The 24,990-nt window shown below is 45.3% G+C and overlaps 2 protein-coding genes across 3 annotated transcripts in view; one reads left to right on the forward strand and one right to left on the reverse strand.

The window, feature by feature from the left end:
• Nucleotides 1-8,031, reverse strand: part of MOV10L1 (Mov10 like RISC complex RNA helicase 1) — a 59,195-nt gene extending 51,164 nt beyond the window's left edge. Inside the window, 2 exon segments of the mRNA XM_043967737.1 lie at nucleotides 6,343-6,502; nucleotides 7,891-8,031. Of these exon segments, the coding sequence (XP_043823672.1) occupies nucleotides 6,343-6,502; nucleotides 7,891-8,016 (286 nt within the window). The 5' untranslated portion in view covers nucleotides 8,017-8,031.
• An 11,986-nt stretch (nucleotides 8,032-20,017) lies between these two features.
• Nucleotides 20,018-24,990, forward strand: part of MLC1 (modulator of VRAC current 1) — a 32,526-nt gene continuing 27,553 nt past the window's right edge. For both annotated transcript variants that reach the window (XM_043965452.1, XM_043965453.1), the window contains exons 1-3: nucleotides 20,018-20,153; nucleotides 20,815-21,009; nucleotides 23,046-23,135. In XM_043965452.1, the coding sequence (XP_043821387.1) occupies nucleotides 20,830-21,009; nucleotides 23,046-23,135 (270 nt within the window). In that variant the 5' untranslated portion in view covers nucleotides 20,018-20,153; nucleotides 20,815-20,829. The remainder of the gene's footprint in view (nucleotides 20,154-20,814; nucleotides 21,010-23,045; nucleotides 23,136-24,990) is intronic.

The raw sequence follows: 24,990 nt of genomic DNA on the forward strand, positions 1-24,990 counted from the left end.
TATCCACAAACTCTCCTTCCAGCAGGGCCCCTTGCCAGAGGCCTACACCTGCGCCCCCCTCACCTTTTCTTCTTGCGTCTCCCCAGCTTCCTTTGCGACTGCCCTCCCAGTCTGTCCTTCCATCTAGTCTGAGTACAGTCTTTTGCACATTGTCTCCCTCGTTAGAATGGGAGTACCTTGAGGGCAGGGATCATGTTGTTGCTTTTCTTTGTATCCCCTGGCACTTAGTCCAGTGTCCGGCACATAACAGGCACTTAATAAATGTTCCCTGACTGACTGACAGAAGCACAACAAGCCTCAAGAACACGTCACAAATAAGCAATGTGGAATTTTGGGACCCACATCAATTAATCAATAGGCGTTTATGAAAATCCTACTTTGTGCAGGTAACGTGTATAGGAAGAAAAGAACAAAACCAGTCCTGAACAGAGCATCCTTGCAGAAGAACAAACAGAACTCACACAGAAGGAACAGGCCCGGGGGTAGGTGCTTCCCTCTGCGGCCCCAACTCCACCGAGATCTGTGCCAAGGTTAGCTCCCCTTCATCCTCCTGGCATCATTCCTTGGGAAGGGGCTTGAGCAAGGATGCCCTGGCCTGACGATGGGTAGGGAGGTAAGGGAACAACAAAGTAACCATTGTTGCCTGGGCACAGAGCACAACCATAGCCATACCTTCAGTAGCGTGGGCCGAGGGAAGTGCCAGAGGAAGCTGGGAGAGTGGCCACTAGAGGGAAGACCATCCCAACCAAGGAAGTCACTGCATGGTACGGGGAGAAGCGCTAGCTCAGGTCAGGCCCCCTAGATATGCTCCCCTAGGACCTCAGGAACAAGAAGCTGGCTTCAGAAGAGGTTGGGAACAGGCTGAGAAGTCGTATCATACCAACCACAAGTGAAATAAGCCATGGCTGAGAGAGGGATTTTCCCATGGGTGAGACCCTTGACACTTCCCCGAAAATAAGTAGACCATGCTGGCTGAGGCACACAGCGGCCCCAAGAGAGATTCTCATGGACAGGAGAAGAACAAATTGACCCTCAAGCAGACAAGACTCCTGGGCAGAAAGGCAGGCGGGAATAGAACCAGGAGGGGGTCTATCTACCCTCAGGTGCTGGCTTTTAGATCCAGAACCGAGGGTTCAGCTTTACTTCCCACTCAGTCCCCCACCCCACCATCTCTTTATCTGCTCCCTGCTGCTGCTGACCTGCTCCTCCCCAGCTGGGCCAGGCCTTCCACAGAGCCCGAGAGCCGAACCTCTGTGACAGGCTTTCAGACCCCCTGGAGAAGGAGATATGCTCAACCCTGGAAGTCCTGCCCTCAGGCCCAACCTCCCTGATCGGTGACCATGCAGTCTGTGCGAGCCAACCTGTCACAGACACCAGTGGCAAGGCACCAGACCACGCCTGGGGCTTTCTATCCCACCCACCATCTGCCCCTGCCCGACTCCCACCTCTCCAGAACAAAACACTGCTCCCCATGTATTGTGCTCACCCTCCCCTATTAGAATGTAAGCTCCTTGAGGGCAGGGACTAGAGCACATAGTAAGCATTTTGTATTTTCATTTATTTATCCATAATCGAGACACACTTAAAGTGGCTAACCCAAATCCGCTGGCTTGACAATGAGAAGATACTACCTAGAATAAGCATTCCTAACCTGAGCTTTGTCAACTTGCTTTTTACAATTTTGATAAAATGTATTTTAATACAACTGGTTTCCTTTATAATCCTATTTATTTCATCTAATGCCTTAAGAAACGCTGACTGTGACGACAGAAAAAAGGTCAGTAACCCTTAATCTAAATGAAATTTAGAAGCCTATCTGCTAAGGGACCAGGGTCATCGAGAGGGGGGAAATGAGAAGGGCAGTAACTCACTTGAACACCAAGGGCCTACTGTGTGTGTGTAAGACAACACATAGATACAAGGGTGGAAAATCGAGGTTCCTTCTCTCCGTGGGGCTCATATTCCAAGGTGGTGGAAGGCACACATACACAAACCAATAGGACAAATACAAGGCAAAGTGCTGGAAAAAACTGGGAATCCCTCTCCCTGTGGCAGGGCGGAAGAGGGGCTGGCAAGTGAGAAGAGGGGCAGGTGCATTGTCAGAAGCCAGATTAGGTTAGGAGATGGCTCACTGCTGCTTGGAGGGGCTAATCAAGTTCTCTGGGTATTCCTTAGCTGCTACATTAAGTCAAATATGACTCAAGAATTAATTTGCGACTGAAAGTGACTTTTCCATGTAAAATGGTGTCATTGAAACTCCGGACCAGCCACTGACACTGCAAGCAACGAAGCCTGAATTGTTCAGTTTTCTGACCAGGCTGCTCGGGTCCATTAGGAGGGTCCCTGGAAGCCTGGGCTTAAAAGGCGACACAAGTGCACAAACCCAGGCGTCGTCTTAGACTCCTCGTTCTCCCTCCCCTGCTAAGTGTTTCCTATTTACCCTGTACTTAGCTTGCTCTGGATAGATCTGTTTGCGAGCTGTCTCTGCCCCATGTCTTTACCTCTTTTTGTATCCCTGGTGCCAAGTGCTGAAGAAATGCCGAGGCCTATCGAGGTGACCTTTACACCACCTCTCTAATAGGCCCCCACCTGGTGCAGACCCTCATCACCTGCCACCTGGATGATTGCCCCCCAAGACTCTCCTCAGTCCCTCCAGCATTCAGCTGTTACAGGGATTTCCTAAAATGCAGGCCCGACTAGGGCAAACTCCTAGGGCTTTCTCTTGCCTGCAGGAGCAAACAGAAAATGCTGTCTGTGGTGGCCTTCAAAGCTCTTCCGAACCAGGCCCTTCTACCACTCGCACCGGCCTCCTGGCCGCTCCTCACACAGAACACTCCAGCTCTGGGTCTGTTCGTAAGCTTTCTTCCATGCGGGGTACACCCTCCCTCCCCATCACCACCTCATGACTTAGTTTGGCTCAAGTCCCCCCTCCTGCAGGAAGCCTTTCCCAATCCTCCAAGCCTTGCCTCTGGCTGTATATTTCCTCCATAAGACCTCAAGGGGTCATGTGCTTGCCTTTCTTTGTATCCTTAGCATAGAGCCTCATACACAGCAGACACTTTAAAATGCTAGCCCGCTGACCAATGCAGACCGTGTTAGCTACTAGGCGAGGAGTGGGGAGAGGCTATGAGAAACACACAAATTAAAATGCAAGACGCTAAATACACACAAGAGGTACAAAACAAAGGGTTGGGTGAGGTCTAAATCAACACTTTTTGGGGGGCTAAGAGAGCAGCCCAGGGGTGGAATCCAAAAAAGGATTTTGGGTGGCATTTGAGTTGGCCTTTAAAGAACTCAGCGGGGGGGGGGGGGGGGGGGGCAGCTAGGTGGTGCAGTGGACAAAGCACCAGCCCCGGATTCAAGAAGACATGAGTTCAAATCTGGCCTCAGACACTCAACGCTTACTAGCTGTGTGACCCTGGGCAAGTCACTTAACCCTCATTGCCCTGCAAAAAAAAAAAAAAATCACACAAAAAAAGAACTCAGCAGGTATTTCTTAGAGGAATGGGAGGGGGCAGACAACCAACATTACATTTTCAAAAAATATATTTATAATTAATTTCTCGTATGTATTCTGTGAAAGACACAGAATGTAACTTTTTCTTCAGTAACACCTAAGATACTGATTTTAGCTACTTAAATCACTTCCAGATAGCCTGACAATATTGAATTATAGCATAAACCAAAAGGGGAAGTATACCGTATAGTTCTAGGACTCATGTATTTCAGCCAATCAGTATATTTTTAAATCAAGGCAAAATGTCTTAACAAAAAGAATAGAATTCACCCCATCCACCCCCACCCATAAATTTTCAAGGCCAAGTCAGAAATGCTTCTCTCTTATCCCAAGAAAAAACCTGAAATAATAAAAATTATTTCAACTGATTTTCTAAAGACTTAAATCATGGCAACGACCCCAGACATCACGTCCTCTACAATTATGTTCTCAATGAGAAATAAAAATGCCACTTGTAAAATATTTTTAACGACTAGGGCTAATTTTGGGGGCTAAACTATGGATGACTAAACTGGGGACTTATGACTATTTGGCTATCTGACTTCGTTAATTTAATGTGGGCCGTTTATAAAGTTCCACCACACTGCTCCACTCCTAAATTGATAAGCAAAATATTAAGAAGCTGCTTAACTAAATAATCAAAGCAGAGTTTATTTATGAGATGCTATTTCAAATTAGGAATACAGGGAAATAAAGTGTCCAACCTGACTACTTTCCTGCAGTCTCTTTCCACTTCGTGTCTTTCTCAGCGCCTGGAACTTCTTGAATACAATAAAGCCTTAGCCGCCTCCGGCCTCAGGGCACGTTACACTTTCCCTGGTTTGTATTAAGGCCTATAACCTTGTCAGCCCTGTCTCTCCTTTGCCCAACCGAACTTTCCTCCGTCCTTGTCCTCGCTCCCCTCTAGTCAGCCTCCTCTCCTAGTCCGTCCTCCTATCTAGTCCGTCCCTCTCCTCCTCTTGTCCGCCAGCCTTTTTTTTTTTCTTTGCTAACTCCCAGGTCTATATATACACCTTTCCTTCTCTCCACTCAAATCTCGGGGCTTCCTTCGCCCCCACAGACCAAGCTAATCCGACAACCAGAGCTGCAGCTGGTTGGGGAGGGGGGGGTTGCACTCCCACCTCACGTGCCTCAGCACAGGCTATCTTTCAGATAGCTCCGCTCAGGTCGGAGGGAGCTGGGGCTCTTTTTCACCCAGCTGTCTGACCTGGTGTCTTGTATAGGCCATGGGGCTTTTTCCGCTCAGCTGAAGCTGAGAAGGAGGGGGAGAGACCCCTAAGGCTTTCTAATCTCAGTCTAAAGGTAGGGTCCCCAAATCAAAATAAATTTCCACACACTAATATAAGTGGCTTATTATAAGGACTGAATCCTGACATTTAAAAAAATCTACTGGACATTCTATCTCCACTAAATAAATTGACATGACATAAATCTCTCTCATGGAAGGATATTTCAATATAGTAATGTGTTTATGGACATGTGCTTTTACGGTATCCAGCTAACTTTTTATTATTTGTTATTGACCCCACTGGTACGTGTCCCCAGAATGCTTTGTAGTCAATTCCTTTAAAATGTCTACAGGAATGATATTTATTTATTTTTTTTTTACCAAAATACATGGTGGGAAGGCTGGTATCTCTGTAACAGAGAGGCCAGGACTGGGAGATTACAATGAGAACACTCCCAACCTCAGTAGAACACGGGGCTTGCTTGAGAGAAGCTGGTCAGGGTGGAATTGGCTCCAGCAAACCCATCCCCTGTCCATTTGGAGTTTACTTAAGATCTCTGTGTGGGTTTCTGTTAGTTTGGGTATTGCCAGTTTGGAAGGCATTCCTCTTTTTCTTCTGGGTTCTCACTTGTTACCATCTAACTATGCACAGTAGGCTCAGATAATTCTTTTGATTCTGGTTTTGTGTCTGCTTCACCTCACTATTTTGTTGATTTGATTTTCTGCCCCCTTTTAAATAATTTTGGCTGAAGGGTTATCAATTTTACTAGTCTTTTCAAAGAATCAGGTTTAAATTTTATCGTTTCCAGTTTATTTCTTCTCTCATCCTTTGTGCTTATTTTAGATTTGTTGTTTAAAAATGTTTTAAAAGTCATTTTCAGTTCATCAATACTCTCCTTTTCTGTTTTGTGAAGACATAAGGATACGGTTTTCCCCGTGGACTGCTTCAGGTGCATCAGTTCATCGTTCCTATCTCCTTTTACATAATTGTTTCTGTGATTGTTCTTTGACCCAGTAGGCATTTAGGATTTCCCTGTGGAGCCTCCACATGGATCTGTCTTGTGTTTGTGCTGCCTGATTATCACTTTTATTTTGTGTAGTCTATACAGGGTTTCTTTACTATTTCTTCCTCCTTAAATTTGTTTGCTCTCTCTTTATGCCCCAAGAGAGGGTCAATTTTTGTAAAAGTTCCATTCAGTGTTGAGAAATACGTATTCTTCTTGAGCAGTCCGATTCAGAAGACACCATCAGTCTCTTAGCTCTAGTTCCTTCAGCAATTTTGCTTGATTCCACATGTTCCCTTTGGTCTTTGTTAGATTTGTCTAAAACAGAGACACATTCATGCTTCTTGGTATTACTAGGCCTTCGTGTCAATTAGTTATTTTTTCCTTTATGAATTTAGATGCAAAGGCATTTGGAGCTGAATACTGATTTCTGACTATATTTCCTTTCAGCTTAATAGTTTCCTTGTTTATCGCTTTATGTTATGAATTTTTTGTTTTGCTTTGTCTGACAGCATGAATGCCATTCCTGAATGCCCCCGTTTGAATCTCGTAATTGATGCTTCTAACCACCTTAAAAAAAATACAAACCATACCTTCACAAACATCCTGCATGGAGAAGTAGGTCGTCTGATTGATGTAGCCAGCATCCTCCACAAGAGAAGTGATACAGCCAATCAAAACCTTGGTACTGGAATCTGGAAGTTCACAGTAATTTTTGCTGTCATCTTCCCATTTATCAGAGACAGCTTCAACCTGCAAGGCAAACACACTGAGCCCTATATTCTGGGGGTTCAAAATGTAGTCAGGGTAGGGCGGGAAAGTGGCTATTTTTGTTAAATGACTAATTAATACAAAATGGCTAAATTCCTTCAGACTACTGAAGTCGTGCTTAAGGCACAAGGGGATGACGGGAAAAGTCAAACAATTTTATTATTTGTTAGCCGATCTACCAAAAGTCCAACTTATGACCAATGCATTTATGAAGCATGCCTGTGGCACACGGTAATAGTCTAGCGTTTATACGGTTCTTTAAGGCTTGCAAACCTATCAGTTACCTCATTTGATCCTTCCAGGGAGGTGCTATTGTTCCCACTTTACAAATGAGGAAACTGAGGCTGACAGAGGTTAAATGATTTGTTCGGGATTACAGCACTTTCAGGGTCTGAGGCAGGATTCTAATGCAAGTTTTCCTAATACTAAGAGTGAGTGTCTAGCTGTGTAAAGCCCTGAAGGGAGCAATTCAGACAAACAGGGTCTGCCCTGGGAATTTATGGAAATAAGAATGACTTTCCCCCCATGAACTCAGTGTGTCCAGTAAACTGTGGCTCTATTCAATTCAGTGTCAAGAAAGCCTCAATTCTGCTTTACAGTTCTTTGTGGATGTCCTCTCCCCCTCTGTTCCTTATTTATATAATCTCTGGCTCTCCCCCAGCACCCAGTACAGCATTCTGCACTCAGGAAGGATTTGCTGCATTAAATGAATGACGATGACATTTCCCCCAGCACTTTCCAAGCGATCTAAGTACCTCGAGTTCACATCCTTGGCCAAAACCCCAATCTGGCGCCTCCCTCAGGAGTGGAGCTGATTCTAAGCTTCCCAAAGGCATGGCAGACCTCTGCCATGGATGGCATGAGGGGCCAGAGACCTGGTGTTTGCTGATGCCCTGGCCAAGTATCATCTGCCTCCTTCACTACAGGTGGCCAGTTCCCTGAAGCCCACCTCATGGGAACACCAACTAAAGTCTAAGGAGCTTAGACCTGCACTGGCGGATGGATCAGAGATCTGACAGTCTCCATGTTTTCTCTTGAGCAAGGCCAGTTACAGGGCAGCTAGGACAGTTATTTTCATTAACTTAGTTTATAAACATAACCTGTTATTACTTTGCCCCTTCCCCCACCTTCCAAAGGCCACAGCAGTCTCCCAGACCATGTTACTCCAAAGTAGAGTTTAGGGAATTTCGAGACCTATTGGCCCATGGATTCTAAATTCGGTCTATGCACAAGACTCAGCAGCAAAGAGAATTTCAATGGCATGGCTAACCAGCAAAGGAGAGCACTGACAGCTGTGTGGCAGACGGTGCCCACTGAAACCCTCTCAGTGTGCAAAGAAACGAAACCACTTCCACAGTCATCCCACTCACTCTGATGGCCTTCAATCCCTTGGATATCTTATCCTCTTCCACAATGGCGGTGACCTCCTGGCCTATGTTCAGCGGCACGCTGCTGGTGACGGCATCGCTAGTGAAGCACACCAGGTCATCAATCATCCCATAATCGCTACAGTATCTGGTCACAACGCCCTGGACAGTTTTCAGCTTGGTGGTACCTACAAGATGAGTAATCAGAATGGGGAAGTCACAACAATGAAAATCAGAAATGAAGGTAAGCCTCGTTATAGGAAGACCTGGCCTAACAAGAGTGAAACCTGTAAAGTGAAGAGAGTAACCCTGTGACCATAGGCAGGTCACCTGACCTTGCTGAGTGAGTTTCCTCATGCATGGAATGAGGACAGTAATGCCTTCAGTACTTAGCTCAGAGGGCTCTGAAGAGGCTGATGTAAGAAACTGGATGTTAAACATTTTAAAGCATTACATGTCACTTACTGTCATCACCACCACCCATAACAAGTGTCTGAAATCTCTAGACTAAAAGATTAGGGAATTTCTTTTTTGTTTGTTTGTTTTTGTGGGGCAATGGGGGTTAAGTGACTTGCCCAGGGTCACACAGCTAGTAAGTGTCAAGTGTCTGAGGCTGGATTTGAACTCAGGTACTCCTGAATCCAGGGCCAGTGCTTTATCCACTGCACCACCTAGCCACCCTGATTAGGGAATTTCAACCTCTAGCTAATGAGTAATAAATGCTCACTAATGCATCTAAGTCATGTGGTCCCCACACTGGATACACTCAGTTGTGCGTATGGGGGGGGGGGGCAAATACATGGCAGGGATTGTGATTGTAACTAGCCTTTGTCTCTCCCATACTTCCGCCCCCCCCCTCCAGGGCAATGAGGATTAAGTGACTTACCCTGGGTCACACAGCTAGTAAGTGTCAAATGTCAGAGGCAGGATTTGAGCTCAGGTCCTCCTGAATCCAGGGCCGGTGCTTTATCCACTGCGCCACCTAGCTGCCCTAGCCCTTGTCTCTCACTTCCTATAGTGTTGCCCCTGTTCCATTTACCTTAAAAAGCTTCTTGGGGCAGCTAGGTGGCGCAGTGGATAGAGCACCGGCCCTGGATTCAGAAGGACCTGAGTTCAAATCCGGCCTCAGACACTTGACACTTACTAGCTGTGTGACCCTGGGCAAGTCACTTAACCCCAATTGCCTCACTAAAAAACAAAAAACAAAACAAAAAAAAAGCTTCTCATACCTCCAGAGTGCCACAAAACCCACCAACTGTATCTGTCTACTTTTTTTTTCATTCTGTTTTGATTTTTGTTTTGTTTTGGTTTTTTGCGGGGCAATGAGGGTTAAGTGATTTGCCCAGTCACACAGCTAGTAAGTGTCAAGTGTCTGAGGCGGGATTTGAACTCAGGTCCTCCTGAATCCAGGGCCGGTGCTTTGTCCACTGCGCCACCTAGCTGCCCCCACACCAATTGTATCTGAAGTCACACAGGAAAAAAACCCAAGACACAGCTGTTAAAGGAGACAAGGTTGAGGCAGGTATGACATCAGAAAAATGGCAGCTAAGGTACTAGACAGAAAAGGACAGAGACCACATGGGGGCCATATGGAATAAAAGCAGGGTGAGCTAGATGTTTTGGAACTGAGATCACACGATTTCCTAGGAATGACAGACTTGATAGCAGGACATCCCGTGACAATGAAAAGGTCTCAGTGACCAGGCAGAATTGCTATGATGAAGTATGCCACCTGGGCCAGCATCCAGGAAGGGTCGGCAGAGAGCCTCTCCAGGGAGGGAAAACCAGAAGACAGATTTTGGGGGCTCATGTAGTCTAGGTCCAACAGACAAAGGGCTACTTTCCAGACACACCAGGTTTCTAGCGTGGACGTGCACAGTTGTGATGAGGTATGGATGAGGTTGCTAGGAAGTGACCTGCCTGCTTCACAATGTCATCTTTTAGAAGGTGGAAGAAGTGATAAGGACAAGTCATTCTGGTCCTGATGCTAACCAGTTAAGACCCCAGGAATGCAAAGACAGCCATGACACAACTCATTCCCAAGGAGTTCCTTCTACCCTCCACATACTTCCTCAAACAAGACTCTCCATCTCCCATTTTCTGGGCTGCCTCTCCCCACCTTTTACAGGAAGACTTTCCCAGTCCCCCTTAATGCTTGTGCCTTTCCTCTAAGATTATCTCCAACTCATCATGTATCCCTCTAGCTTTTATACATACTTCGTGCTTGTTTTCACCTCCATTAGACTGAGAACTCCTCATGGGCAGGGACTTTTTTGTCCTTTCTTTGCAGTCCTAGAATTTAAAGTATAGTGTCTGGCATAGAGTAGGTGCTTAATGTTTGCTGATTTGACACGAATAACTGATATATGAGAGAGTAAAATAAACACCAAGAGGTCTAGGAAAAATCCTGAGGTTTTGAAGGAAATATTCATTTCACCTGGTGATGGAAGTGGGAGGATGAGGCTCTGTGTGAAAGTTTCATAGACAATGAAGAAGTGAAAACACCAGCAAAACTTTGCCTGGGTTTTAGTTAAACACTTGACATAATGTGAACAAAGAGCCAGAAGGAATGGGGACTTCTCTGGTCTAATCTTTTTTGGTTTATTTGTTTTTTTTTTGGGGGGGGGAAGGGCAATGAGGGTTAAGTGACTTGCCCAGGGTCGCACAGCTAGTTAACTGTCAAGTGTCTGAGGCTGGATTTGAACTCACATCCTCCTAAATCCAAGGCCAGTGCTTTATTCACTGTACCACCTAGCTGCCCCCTTCTCTGGTCTAATATAAACTTGATCTATCACCCACCTTGAGCTAAAGTGCTTAAAATTTTTTGTTGAATGTGCAAAAAATGTAGTTTGGGGCCAGAAAAGGAGACCATGGGGGAGGGAAGGAAACAAGTATTTATTCAGTAACTACTATGTGCCAGGCACTGTGCTAAGAGCTTTATAAATACAATCTCATTTGACCCACACAACAACCTTGTGAGGAAGGGGCTATCATCTTCATTTTATAGTTGAGGAAACTGAGGCTGTGCTTAGGATCTGGAATACAAAAACTGAAACAAGCCCTGCTCTCAACGAAACTTCTATTCTATTGGAAGAGACAACCATACAAACATAGGAATTTACGGAAAAGAATAATCCAAGGCAGGAAAGGTATTAGCACCTGAGCATCAGGAAAGGCTTTATGTAAAAGGTGGTGTCTGAAGGAACAGTGACATGAAGCAGTCAGTAACTCTATTACGGAGGAGGGGAGGAGAGATAGGCAAAGGAGTGGAGGCCAGTTTGACTAGATCATGAAAACAGGAGAGATGCATAATGACTTTGGGATGACAGGCTAGGAAGGGCTTTAAAACCCAGGGGTTTCTACCTTATCAGAGGATTAGATCTGAACCTGAAGAAGATCATTTTGGTAGCTGTATGCAGTATGGACTGGAATGGGGAGAGATCTGCAGCAGCAGGCCTTTGGAAAAATCTAGGTGAGGCCTTGTGAGCAGGGAGAAAAGGTCAGATGTGAAATACTGAAGTTTGGCAAGTGGTTAGGTTTGGGGAGGGGGGGAACAGTGAGGAGTCGAATCCAGAGACATTTATTAAGTGCTTACTATGTGCCAGAGTAGATGAGGGACACTGAAAGGGGAAAGAATTAGCAGCTAAAGGACCAGAAAAGGATTCCTGGAGCCCTGGGATCTGATCTAAGAGGTGGAGGTGAGAATAAAGAACATTCCAGTTGATGCTCAGACATGGTAAAGAGATGGTGGGAGTGTTCTCCCTATCTGAGGAATGAATGTGACCAGTGAAGAGTCTGGGGGAGTAAGAAGATCAGGAAGGCAGGAAGAACTTTAAATGCCACACAAAGGGGTTTATAGTTGATCCTGTAGGTGAAATACTTAATGCTGAGGGAATAATGAATTATGTTTTGAGAACACGATGGACTTGAGATCTCTTCAGGACACCTAGTTAAAAATGTTGGTGATGTAGCCTGAGAGATCGGGGAGAGACCGGACCAGGATAAGCACTTGAGAAATATCTCAACAGAGCCTCACAACAATCCTGAGAGATAGGTGCTGTTGATATCCCCATTCTATAGTTGAAGATATTGAGACAGAGGTCAATTTGCCCGGGGTCACATAGCTAAACGGGTCAGATTTTATTCTCTTTATCCCTACAGAAGAGAGAATAGTTTCTTATTCACTGACAAAAATAAATTTAAAATAAAGATTATATTGCCTAAATTGGTAATAAACACAGTCAACATAATTACATGACCTTCTGTATGGATGCTGAGAGGTGTATGTATGGTCACAGTAGTCCAGGTAGAGGCCAGACAAGAGCTGAATTGGTTAAATATGGGGTCAAGACTAGGGAGGGAGGAGAAGAATGGGGATAATGGCCTGAGAACATACTGAAGGGTGGAGGGATTGGAAAGATAAACAACTTTCTGGATCGGATTATTTACAGCATGGCTTGTGAGCATTTCATGGCCACCATTATGGTGAGATACAGTAACAACCTGTTAAAGTATCGGACTTTTCTCCATTAGGGAAAAGCATGCCCACATAAGGAACAACAAGGCAAGATTATCTAGTGAACTATGTCAACTAAAGAATTTTTAAAAAGTGAAGTTTTGCAGGGCTAGAGGGAGAACTGATACAAACCAGTTTGAGCTGACTCTGGCTGGTGCTCTAGTAAAGCCAGTAAAAGGTCAACCCTAGTCACTACTGTGCTTGCTTAATAGACTTATGAATATTAACTTCTCCCATGCCTAAAATCTCTACCCCCTTTTCCATCATGGGCTGCACGAAGGTGTATGTGGATGGGAGGGGTAACATATCAAGGAGAATTAGTTAGAACTCTTCCAGGAAGATTGTGAACCTGAGTCCAGCAACCTATAGCCACGCAGGGGAGGGCCTCGCCAAGTCAGGGCTTAGGATAAATATGGGCTGCACACTCGCAGCACTGGCACTCATGACTGTTTTTACTGTGAGTGTCCATTCTCATGAGAATGCAATAAAGGCTTCTGTCATGCCAAAGTTGTCTCTGAAAGAACTTATTTTGAGAAGGTGTTCTGAACCTGTTTCTAACATTATGTACCCAGCATGGATTTAATTAATTAAAAGCAAATCATTCGGGCAGCTAGGTGGCACAGTGGATCGAGCACCAGCCCCAGAGTCAGGAGTACCTGAGTTCAAATCTGGCCTCAGACACTTAACACTTACTAGCTGTGTGACCCTGGGCAAGTCACTTAACCCCAATTGCCTCACTTGAAAAAAAAAAAAAAGCAAATCATTCCTCTATCTTTTTTTAAGTTTCCCCATACCAACACTGTGAAGTAGATAGTCCAAGTATTATGGGGAGACCAAAGGACCTTGAGATGACACCATATAGCATCTCAAGAATCATTAATCATCTCTAGAGCTCTGACCATAATGCCAGATGCCTTGCTTGTAACGATTGGAATGACGCCACCTGCTGTAGACTTACTGTAGAAAAGCTCTGCCATGAAGCGAAGGTCTTTGAGGGCAAGACCAGGAGTCTTTTCTTTGGCGTCAGGAAGTGACGTTGGCTAGTGGGAGGAAGAAGGAAGAGCTGGGTGCTCTGACTCGCTCAGAGAGCTAGGAATGCGCTCTCCCTTTAATAGATAGGAATCTAGGCCTCTCTCTCTCTCTCTTTACCAAATTCTTATTCTCCTTAATAAATGCTTAAAAGTCTAACTCTTGCTAAAGCTTCTAATTTATTGGCGACCACTCATTAGATATTTTAGACAGTTTAGCTAGAACTTTAGCCCTTAACACTACCTCGATTAGCATTTTGACAGAAAATCTTAAAAAAAACTCCAACCAAATGCCTCCACTCCAGTAGGGGAGTAGGAGAACTAACCAACTCGGCTTTACAACTCCAAGCCAAGGGGTCTGGATTGATTAATGGTTGATTACAAAACTCAACGAGCCCACAAAATCTAGCTGTCCACCCCCAAACAGCAGGCTAGACCATGATCTAGCAGTAAGTTCTGGCCATCTGCTCTGGGTCTCCCGTGGATGCCTTCCCCTTTCTGTTCTGGTCTGAGTAGTTTAAACAATTCCAACATTGTTCCTGGAAAGGCATGTCCTGGATGCACCACGGAGCAATTCACCATCCCTATGACTCCATCGAAGCTCCTTCCCCAGCATCTTTTTTACATGAATAGCTGTCTAGCCATATCTCCCCATCCTATATCTGTACAGCTAATTTCTAATGGATATAGATAGAACTTTCCATTTGTTTCTATTAAATTCTATCTCGTTAGGCCCGTCTAATCTAGCCTGTTATCTACGATTTAAGCTGTCACGTGGAAATTAGGTAAACTCGACATCTCTAGTACCAAGTCCCCGCGAGAAAAGCTGCACACCAGTGGGTCTGTGATGCGGCAAATGGACACTGCTTCAGGTTGGCAACGATGCAGGAACGAACACCTCTGGCATATTGCGGGTCCGCCCGATCTGAGCCCACTTAAGGGGCTCCCATTCAGCCCACATCCATCAAAAATGCAGGATGGGGGGGGGCATGGTCGGACAGCAATTCAAGTGACAAAGACCCAACAGACCAGTAAGGCAAAGTGACGCCCCGAATCCAGGGAACTCTGGGGGCCTCGGATCACTCTGGAGTCCGTGTGGGCCGCCTAACGCGGCCGAACGCCCACCCTGGGGTCTTCTCCGGGTCTGCACTGCACGGGGCGGAAGCTGGGGCCGAGCCGGGTCCCAAAGCTAGCGTCGGGGCTGGGACCCAGCAGAGCTCCATCAGGCCCGGCGTGGACGCGGAAAAGCTTGGGAACGCGCTTTAATCCCGCTCCATGTCACGTGGGTCCCACAGGCGACCTCCGCCCCGCCCCGCCCCGCCCCAGCCCCGCGGCCTCTCCTGCCCCCGAGGATCCCGGAGCCCTGGGAGCCAGGCCGCCCCGCCCCCTTCCGGGGGAATCTGAGGCCCAGGGAGGGAGGGAGGCTCGGGGGTTCCGGGCCGGCCCCGCCCCGCAACCACGAGGTTTCCTCCCGGACCTTCCCCCACCTTCGTCGGGCTCCTGCGGCCTCGCCTCGGCCTCCTCGTCCAGACCCTCGGCTCGCCTCCACAGGAAGGAGAAGGCCTTCGACACGAGCCGAAGCATGGCCTGGCCTGGCCCCACCACACCCAAAGGTCCCGCTCCTTCTGCTCCTCCACGTCGCCTTCGTCCTCAGCGAGCACGCCACTGACGACGGAAGCAGCCACGCAGTGCGCGCCTGTGCGCCGCCCGCTCACGTGACCGCGCGGCGCCCGCGGCGCGCGCCCGCCCGCCCCCTCGGCCAATGGCAGGGCGGCCCGCGCTCGCGCCGCACGCCTCAGCCGTTAGCTCCGCCCCGCGCTCGAGGCGCCTCACGTGGCCCCTCCGTCCTCGCGCCCTATCTACGTCCTCCTCGGTACTGACCCGCGGGGAACATGTCGGCCTCTTTCCGAGTCCGAAATCCCTTTTCTGTCCCTCCCCCATTTGGGGGAAAGCCCCAAAGCACACGGAGCAAATGTAGGCGGTTCCTATCCCGAGGCCGAGTGAAGGTCTTGGGGCCTTCGCCTCGCTCAGGGAATTACCCCCTCGTACCTTCCGCGGCCTGCCGGGTCGGGGTGGCCTCGGCCTGTGACGGCTTCCTCGAGTGGCTTGGGGCTCGTCCCATGGGGGGCTGTGGCTCTGAGTGCCCCGCCTGAGCCGCTCCTCTGACCAGCGGCGCTGGGGGGGGGGGTCCACACTCGCCTCCCCCCCATCATTTCTCTAGAGATCGTTGACCTTTTGTGCTTCCAGATAAATGTTATTTTTGGTTCCAGAGTCACCCTTCGGTAGGGTGGCGCTGACAGGCCGCCTGGAGGCCGGTGCTGGTGCTTTTGTTATATTGTGATGGGCTCCTTCCCTAAGGAGCGCTTTGCAGTTGTGGCCGTCTGACGTCTTGCTGGGTAGTGTTGGTGGTGGTGGTCAGTCGTCTCCCACTCCTCAGGGCCCATTGCGGGTTTTCTAGGCAGAGATCCTGGAGGGGTTGGCCATTTGCCTTCCCCGGCTCATCTGACAGATGAGGAAAGTGTCGAGCCCAGGGGCACACTCTACCGTGCCATCTACCCACCCCTTAAATGTGGTGTGCCAGAGCATCAAGACCTCGTCCTGCTGCTTCTCCTACCCCAAGCTGAACACATTGGCAAAGGAGGAGGCCCTCGTAAGAGAGATTTCCCTGTCTGTTGCTCTCTGTCACTTTCACTCTTGGACTTGTGGCTCAGAGTTGTTGATCAGACATCAAATATTTCATAGTTGTTTTTCTATATAACTTTCTATACTATTATTTCTACTTATGTTCATTCGGCATTGGTTCAGAGATGTTTCCCTATTTCCCTCTAAAATTATTCCTTTTGTTATTTCTTATGGACGGTTTATTACATTCCTATACCACAGTGTGTCTAGCCATTCCCCAGTAGGAGACTAGACCCTTAGCTTTTGGCTAACCATGAAAAGAGAGACTAAAATATTATTGAACATTTAGATCTGGTCCTTTTAGTTTTTCTTGGTTTCCTTCTTCCTTTCCTTTTTTTGTGGGGTATATAGACCTAATAGTGGCATTACTAGGTCAAAGAACATGCGCAATGTAGTCATCTTTGGCATAGTTCCAAATTGCTTTCCAGAAGAACCGGACCAATTCACAGCTCCACCATTTCCTTTATTTCCTCTTCAGTTGTGAGTTCTTTTTCACTTTTGATATGATTTGGATTTCCTCTTTCTTAGATAGCTAACTGTGTAGGGATCTTGTGTAATTAATCTGTTTCACTGACCAACTTTCTCTTTTTTAAGTCATTTAGAGAGGCTTTTGTGGATGCTCACAATGTGGGGCCTGGTCACCTCAGGCCCACACCAAAGGCAGTGAATAGGACAATTAAAATGTTGTTCACAAATTTTACCTGAAAACCCTGCACAAAAGCAGCAGACTTGCTACTAACAAAATTTAGTGCTTCCCAAAGACACCAATAATGAACCCACTTGCTATACTAGTCAACCCACGGAGAATTTCAGTCCATTTGACCCCTGATTAAGAGTCCCAGCCTCTCAGCTCCTTCTTAGCTCACATTTACTCACATGTCTTTCCCCACAATCTCCTCCTTTACTCTTGTATCATATGAAGAGGTATCCCTTCTCCACACCAAGCCAATCTCTCAGCATGCACCTGATTTGGGTTAGTCAGCAGGCATTTATTAAGTGCTTACTATATGCCAAATTCTGTGCTAAGCACTGGAAGTACAAAGAAAGGCAATAACAAAGCTTCTGTCTTCAAGGAGCCCACATTCGAATGGGAGAAATAACATACTGACAACATGTCAGTAGAAGATATCCAAGTGTAAATGGAAGGCAATGTTAGAAGCACTAGCAGAAGGCGTAGGTCGGCATGAAAGGCCTCTTATCAAAGGTGACTTTGGAGCTGAGTCTTGAAAGCCAGGATGGTGAGGTCTTCTCCCAGAGATTGTCTCCTCCATCATCCCCACTTGCCACTAATCCTTCAATCTCTCCCTATCTAGGGTTGCTTTTCATTTCCCATAAGCACTTCAGTCTCTCTCCCATCCTTAAAAAAAGGATACCTACTAATCTCTCCTCCCCTCTGTGGCTAAACTTCTTGAGATCACTGGTCACATTTGGTGTCTCCACTTCCTCTCCTGTCATTCTCTTCTAAACCCTCTTCAGTCTGGCTTCTGTCTTTGGCTTGGCTCCCTTTTCCCTCCGGGATCAAATAGAAAATCTTCTGTTTGTCTTTTAAAGCCCAGCCCCTCACTTCCTTTCCATTCTTACCTGTCCCCCTCATCCACGTACTCTACAACTCTGCCCCGGTGGTCTTCTGCTGTTCTTCTCACCAGACCCTTCATCCCCTGGGCCTTCTCCTTGACTCCTCCTCACCTTCGCCTCTAGGTTTCTTTGGCTTCCTTCCAGGCTCAGCTTGAATCCCACTTTCTGCAAGACTGCTCCTAGCCCCCTCCTTCTCCCTTGCTGTCAGTGCCTTACCCTCTTGGCTTCACTCCTGTCCACTCTCTCCATAATTTTGTCTCCCTCATTAGAATGTAGCGCAGCAGGGGCAGCTAGGTGGCGCAGAGCATCGGCCCTGCAGTTAGGAGGACCTGAGTTCAAATCTGGCCTCAGACACTTAACACTTACTAGCTCTGTGACCCTGGGCAAGTCACTTAATCCCAATTGCCCTGCAAAAAAGAAACAAAAACAAAAATAGAATGTAGCGCAGCAGTAAGTGCTTAATAAATGTGTGTTGACTGACTGGCAATAACTAAATGAACACAAAAAAGGCCATTGCCCTTTAAAACAAATGGAACATTATAGTAGGTGCTTTCATTGAAGGGGTGGAGGTTTGTTACACTTGCATGTACGTCTTACAAAGCAGAAGATTTACTTGGAATAACAGTAAACTAACAGAAACAACCCCATTTGGAAATCTCAAGAAAGCTAGAATTTTGCCATCCTTCTCTGTTAGAATTGTAACCTAGATTGAGGCAAGAGTACCAACTGAAAGATCCCATGGTGCATCCAGTGATAGCTCTTGTTTTATAGCACTGTACTATATAAAAGAAATAAGGAAACATTTCTCAATGACCAAATTGGTGAACTATGGAGATGACTGCTTTAATGGGGTTGGACTCGCAGCATTCCAGTGCAGTTTGGGGATCATTTTTGTTCCTTCTGCCTTTGAGTTTTAGTAATTGAGTACTGCCTTCATAATTCCATGCAAATGGTGGAAACATTTGAATAGTATTTTGTCTAAATTAAAGGAAATAGCTGATGGTTTTATGAGTTAGAATCAATTTGAATTATTAAGGTATCTTTTAAAAAGACATTTATAGGGGCAGCTAGGTGGCGCAGTGGATAAAACACGGGCCCTGGATTCAGGAGTACCTGAGTTCAAATCTGGCCTCAGACACTTGACACTTAATAGCTGTGTGACCCTGGGCAAGTCACTTAACCCCCATTGCCCTGCCAAAAAAAAAAAAAAAAGACATTTATTAAGGGAAGAATGGCCCAGAAAAAATGGGGACTGTGTATGTGGTCTAACTGAAACGGCTGACCTCATGGGTTGTACTTTGTGAAGGTGATTACTAAGCCTTTTTTGGTTAAAGGAAGAAAGCAGCTGAACATAATACACTGTGAAAGCCAATGGCTTTGCTAAAATTGGACTTGGGGATAGTGACAGGTGCTGGTGTCTTTGTATGTTATAGTTAGATGGTTCTTAACAGGTTCACTCTTTTTTTTTTTTTTTACTGAGGCAATTGGGGTTAAGTGACTTGCCCAGGGTCACACAGCTAGTAAGTGTAAAGTGTCTGAGGCCGGATTTGAACTCAGGTACTCCTGACTCCAGGGCCGGTGCTCTATCCACTGCATCACCTAGCTGCCCCTACAGGTTCACTCTTAAAAGACTGTTGTCACTATTCAGCTGCCAGGTTTTCAGGCTAAGTGCATTCCTCTACTTTTTCCTTGCTTACTGAGCAGAAGGAAGGGGTCCAGGAGATCTGTGCTCTCACATATCAGTACTACCTACTCAAATTTTAATTGTCTTGTTTGATTGGAACTGTATTCTGTCGAAGTGCCTTTCCAGCTTAAGTCAAGTGCATAAATGTTTGACCTTTTAAAGAATATCTTTTTCATCATTATTATTACTAGTTAATACAAAAGTCCTTGAAATAGTATAATAATTTTTTTTTGGTAAAAGCAAGTTCATCATTGTTTCAAGGAAATAACCAAGATTTAATAGTGTGAGTAGGAAGTGGCAATTTATATTTTAAAGAATTTTTCTCCTTTTTCATTAAGAACTAAAGCATAAGAATTATACATGAGAGAATCTATTTTAAATATTCTTTTGGGAAGTTCCAAAGCATATATAAATGAACAGAAAGCACTTTCTTAGTTTTTAGGTAGACCACAGTTTTTGAAAAGAAATATTGAAGCATATTAAACTGGGGGAATGATTTGGTGGCAGAGTGAAACTTTTCTAAGTCTAAAATCTTACAAAACTTATCTTTGAGGTTCTTCTCCTCATTAAAATTCAGGAGACGGTCCCCTGTTCCCTGGCTTAACTACAGTTTTTGCTGGGCTTTTGTTCCATTTCTGAATAGATGTTTTTGAAGCCCAAAGTGGAGGAACGAACTTCTCAAAGAAAGGAGAAATTGTTAACCAGTGAGAGTATTACAAAGTGACCGGACAGCTCTACTCACCAAACTGTTGAGACCTGAGGGCAAACTTTTCGGTTGAAGGTAAGTAGAGAAATTTTAAAACACTAAACAAATATTTGGCAGCCTGTTGTTGCATAGAAGTGTTTTTTAGAAGCTGTAAATGGCTTGGAAAAAGAATGAGGGAAATCAGAGATTCCTTGAATTTGTAAAGTGAAGCAGTTCATTTAAAAACCTTAAATACATTGTACTGGGGAAGAAGGGAATCATTGATTCAGTGACTCTCCATATATCTTCCCAATTTGTAAAGCTACAATTCCTAAGAAGGCCTCAAGCATGTAAAGTAGTCCAATTCTGTTTGTTCTTCAGAGTGATTAGTTCCTGCTCATCCCCTGGGGCACGTCCTATTGTGGCCAAGGTCATCTGAGAGGTCTCTGAGGTCCCTTCTAGTGTTGTTCCGTGATTGAGACCTACAACTTCTTCCGGGAAATAGGAATGATTAACTTGGGGACAAGCCTTTAAGAACAGAGCTTCCCTGTTGGCCCCCATGTAGTGTGCCAGACTTTCAAATGCACTTATATGATATGTATTGTGTTTATTTGTGTGTCTTAGAAGCCTGCTAGACTGGGTGATCGAAATGTTTTGTTTTAGCCCTATGTTCAGTGTTCTGCTTAGACTGCACACTTGGCAGATGTTTTTCCATGGTATTCTTTATTACAAATATTAGTTTTATTAATCTGAAAAGGATTTTTCAAGTATTATGACAAGAGAAGATCCCTACAGAGAAGAATTTAGTTATGACAGAATGCCGACCTTGGAACGTGGAAGACAGGAAGCTGTACATTACGCTCCAGATATAAAATCCAGTGACCTCCAGCTAGCAAAAAGATTCCATCCTTGTTTCAGTTACAGAACATGGATCTTTTCTTTGTTGATGGGGGTAAGTACCTTAAGCATAAGACAAAGGAAAATGACACATTTCTGATAACTGGGAAGACTTTACTCAAGAAATTATTCTTTAAATGTTAAGTGTAATTACATAAAAAGAGTTTTTGACAATATGTAAGAAGCCCTTTCTTTATCCGCTAGATTGCTCTCTAATATTAGAACTGGTCTGCCCCTGGGCATTAGCTTTTACATTTCTATTTTGACTGTTGTCTAAATTAAGTCTTTTTAACTTGTACTCTGTGAACTTAATTTTTTTTTGATAACTATTAAATATAATTGGCTTTCTTTGTAATCCCGTGTATTTCATTTTACTCATTTAAAAACATTATTCTGAAAAGGGGGACCATGGGTTTCACCAGACAGCTGAAGGAGTTCATGACACACAAAAAGAGATAAAGAACCTGATTGAAACTGTTACATTATTAATTTTTCTTAGACTGTGTTTTTGCAGGCGTTTAAAAATTGTATGATAAAATGAACACAAAAATAAATGGTCCATGGAAAATCTGTTAAACTGATTCAGTTCTGAACACTCAGAGGGCAGGGACCTGCCATCAAATAGTTGGAGTTCACTGGGAATCCCCAGTAACATGACATGAGGGAATTTCAGCAGGCAGCTGATTTGCATCATTTCCAAACAAGAGCAGTTTTATAAGATGGCCAAGCAGGAGGACCTCCTCTGGGGGCCCCTGTCTGAGAAAATGTCCCAGTTCTTATACACGGTGGATCCAGGATGCCTCATCTTCTTAAAAACTCAAATCTAATTCCTATTCAATAGGCACAAAGGTAATGGAAACAACTTTCAAATGATGTTTTTGGCCAAGTTTGTGGCATTTATACTTTGGAGGTTATTGTATGTGTACCTGGTGTTGCCCTAGAGAGCACAGAACCCGAGCAGGCAGGGCTCTGCCTTTGAGGGGCTTTCACTTTGGACAAGACTAAAAAATGCCTTTGCTTCATAATAGTTGGGGCTTTTTTATAGCATTACCATTAGTTTTCTTTCTTTCTTTCTTTTTTAGTGAGGCAATTGGGGTTAAGTGACTTGCCCAGGGTCACACAGCTAGTAAGTGTTAAGTGTCTGAGGGCGGATTTGAACTCAGGTACTCCTGACTCCAGGGCGGGTGCTCGATCCACTGCGCCACCTAGCTGCCCCACCATTAGTTTTCTTTATGGATGACAGGAAACAAAATTTGGTTGCTTAGGGACCATCACCTACTTTATAGCAGATAATTTCATATCAGCATTTAAATGTATAAAGAAAGTAGGATAAAATACCTATCTGATAGAGTTAGTCATTAGCCAAAATGAGTCAACTTGAGTCCGGGCTTTTCTCTTCATTAATGGAGAACTTTGCAGAGGGAGGAGGCTCTGTTATATATATCCTGGCCACATCAAGAACCATAGAGTAAGCAAACCCATCATCATGCAAATGCCACAGCAGTTAGTACATGGCCGTAGCAATTTACTGTGTGGAAAAAACAATGTACCTCTAAACATGCTCCTTTACTTAGGGAAGAATGGTTTCACCCTGCAAACTCTGTTCTCCACATACCTTAAACAGAAATTCTGGCCTACTTAGAGTTTCCTTAAGACACAATACAACCCTTCCTAATCGTACTTTTTGGGTTTCAGCAGTTAAGTTATATAAAATTCTCACTCTTTTAAAACATCTTATTCCAAAAAATGCTTTTTATCCTTTGAAACTAGTTCAGCCTATTTCTCAAAATTTCTGAACTCAAAACATTTCTGTTGGTATTGTAGGTATGTATACATTGATCAAACCAATTCTCTGCTCCTAGTTCAGATCTCTACAAAGGTTTTCAGAAGCTTCCAAACCCTGGTCTTTGGATGTTTGCATCTTTTGGTGGCCTCTTTCAGTGTTAACCAAACATTAGTTAAGTATTGTGCTGTCAAAAAACCACTCACTCCCTGATGATCTCTTCCCTGTTTTCTTGTTGTTGGCCTTTGTTGTTTATTTCCTTTTGCCCAGCCTCAGCCTGAACCTTCATTTCCATTTCTGTTTTGCAGAGTTGCCTTCTTGTCACCTCTGGCTTTTCACTTTACCTGGGAAATGTTTTCCCTTCTGAAATGGACTATTTACGCTGTGCAGCAGGTTCAGTAAGCAAAGTTCTTAATCATGTACTTTTTATGCTGCTAAAACATGATCCCTTGGGCGTTTGTAGTAAGACACTCTTGAATTTCCAGACTGGGGTTTTTATTTTTTCCAATTCCCTCTACTTTTGCTTCATTTTATCATCTACTGAAATGATTGTGGGATCATTGATTAGAACTGGAAGAGACCTTAGAGGTCATTGAGCCCAACTCCCTCATTTTATTTTTAATAGTATTTTATTTACCCCCCATTGACATCTCAAGACAATTTTTAGCATTCTTTTTTTTTTTTTTTTTAGTGAGGCAATGGGGGTTAAGTGACTTGCCCAGGGTCACACAGCTAGTAAGTGTCAAGTGTCAGAGGCCGGATTTGAACTCAGGTCCTCCTGACTCCAGGGGCCGGTGCCCCAGCTAGGTGGCGAAGTGGATGGAGCACCTGCCCCTGGAGTCAGGAGGACCTGAGTTCAAATCCGGCCTCTGACACTTGACACTTACTAGCTGTGTGACCCTGGGCAAGTCACTTAACCCCCATTACCTCTCAAAAAAAAATTAAAAAAAAAAAGATTTTGAGTTCCAAATTTTCTCCCTCCCCTCTTCCTAAAATGGTAGGCTTTGATATAAGTTATGCATGTGCTGTCATGTAAAACATACTCCCATATTCCAGTTCTCTCATTTCAAAGATGAATCCTAGTAATGGCATCTTAACTTTCTAGATTGACCAGTTCTGTAATCTTTAAATCCCATAGAACATGCTTCATCACTGTTCCTTTTGCCTTGGAATCACAGATACAATCCCAAAAGAATCACAAGGATGCAAGTTAGAGAACTGTGCGCAGTTCAGTTGAGAAGGGCAGGCCTTCATTTCAGGGAGGGATGCGAGGATCATAGTAACTCATGGAATAACACCTCTAGTACTTAGAAATGGGCTCAGATCAGTCCTGCCAAGTGGGGAGGCCGAGGGGAGTGTTATCAGCTCCACTTAGCCGAGGAGGGAGCTGAAGGTCACAGAAGCCACGGTTTGCCCAAGGTCCCCAAGCCTTGGCAGCAGCAAATCTGAGGCCTCTGATTCCAAGGTCGGTCCTCTTCCCAGATAGCAGAGAGAAAATTTAAGAATCATCACACTGGCCAGTCAGTAAGCTAAATGCTGGGGATACAAAGAGAGGCAAAAGATGGGGACTGCCCTCTAGGAGCTCATGGTCTAAGGGGGAAGACAGCACATACAGTGAAGCTGAAAAGCAGAGGGGGAAGAGAATACTTAGCCAGCTGGGAGGCTTGGGTAAGTCCTGCAGTCCTGGGCCCCCTCGAGGGGGTGACTAGAGAGAGCCAGAGGCCCCAGGGGCTGGAGGTGCTGAGGAGGGACGTGCTGGGAGGTTCAGAGTCAATCAGATCTTGCCCCAAAATGCTGGCTTTGAAGACAGTGAAGAAGTGGAGGAGGGCAGCTAGGTGACTAAAAGGAGAGGCTAAAAATCCTATTCCAAGAAATCTTAAAAGATCTCCTAGAGGACAGAGTGGAACTGGAATCCACTGCTTACCTTCCAAAAGAATCCCCCAAATGATAACTCCCAAGTCCATCGTGCCAAAGCCAGAGAGAGAGTTCAAGGGCTGAGGAGCCCGTCAGCACTGCACGCGCTTTAGCGGCCACGGCTACGAAGGCCTAGCAAGCTTAGAATGGATGGTCAGAGGGCTGGGGGTGCAGGCTGACAACCCAGCAAAACCCAGTGTGACTCTGCCTTTCATGAAGTAAAGGCCTTCCAGGCATTCCTGATGAAAAGGCTGGAGCTGTGTAGAAACTTGGAAGCTCAAATAGTGAAGAGAAACGTGAATGATGTGATAAAGGACTAAACAGGGACTGACTGCTCAC

The sequence above is a fragment of the Dromiciops gliroides genome, chromosome 5, assembly GCF_019393635.1.
Source record: "Dromiciops gliroides isolate mDroGli1 chromosome 5, mDroGli1.pri, whole genome shotgun sequence".
NCBI lineage: Eukaryota > Metazoa > Chordata > Mammalia > Microbiotheria > Microbiotheriidae > Dromiciops > Dromiciops gliroides.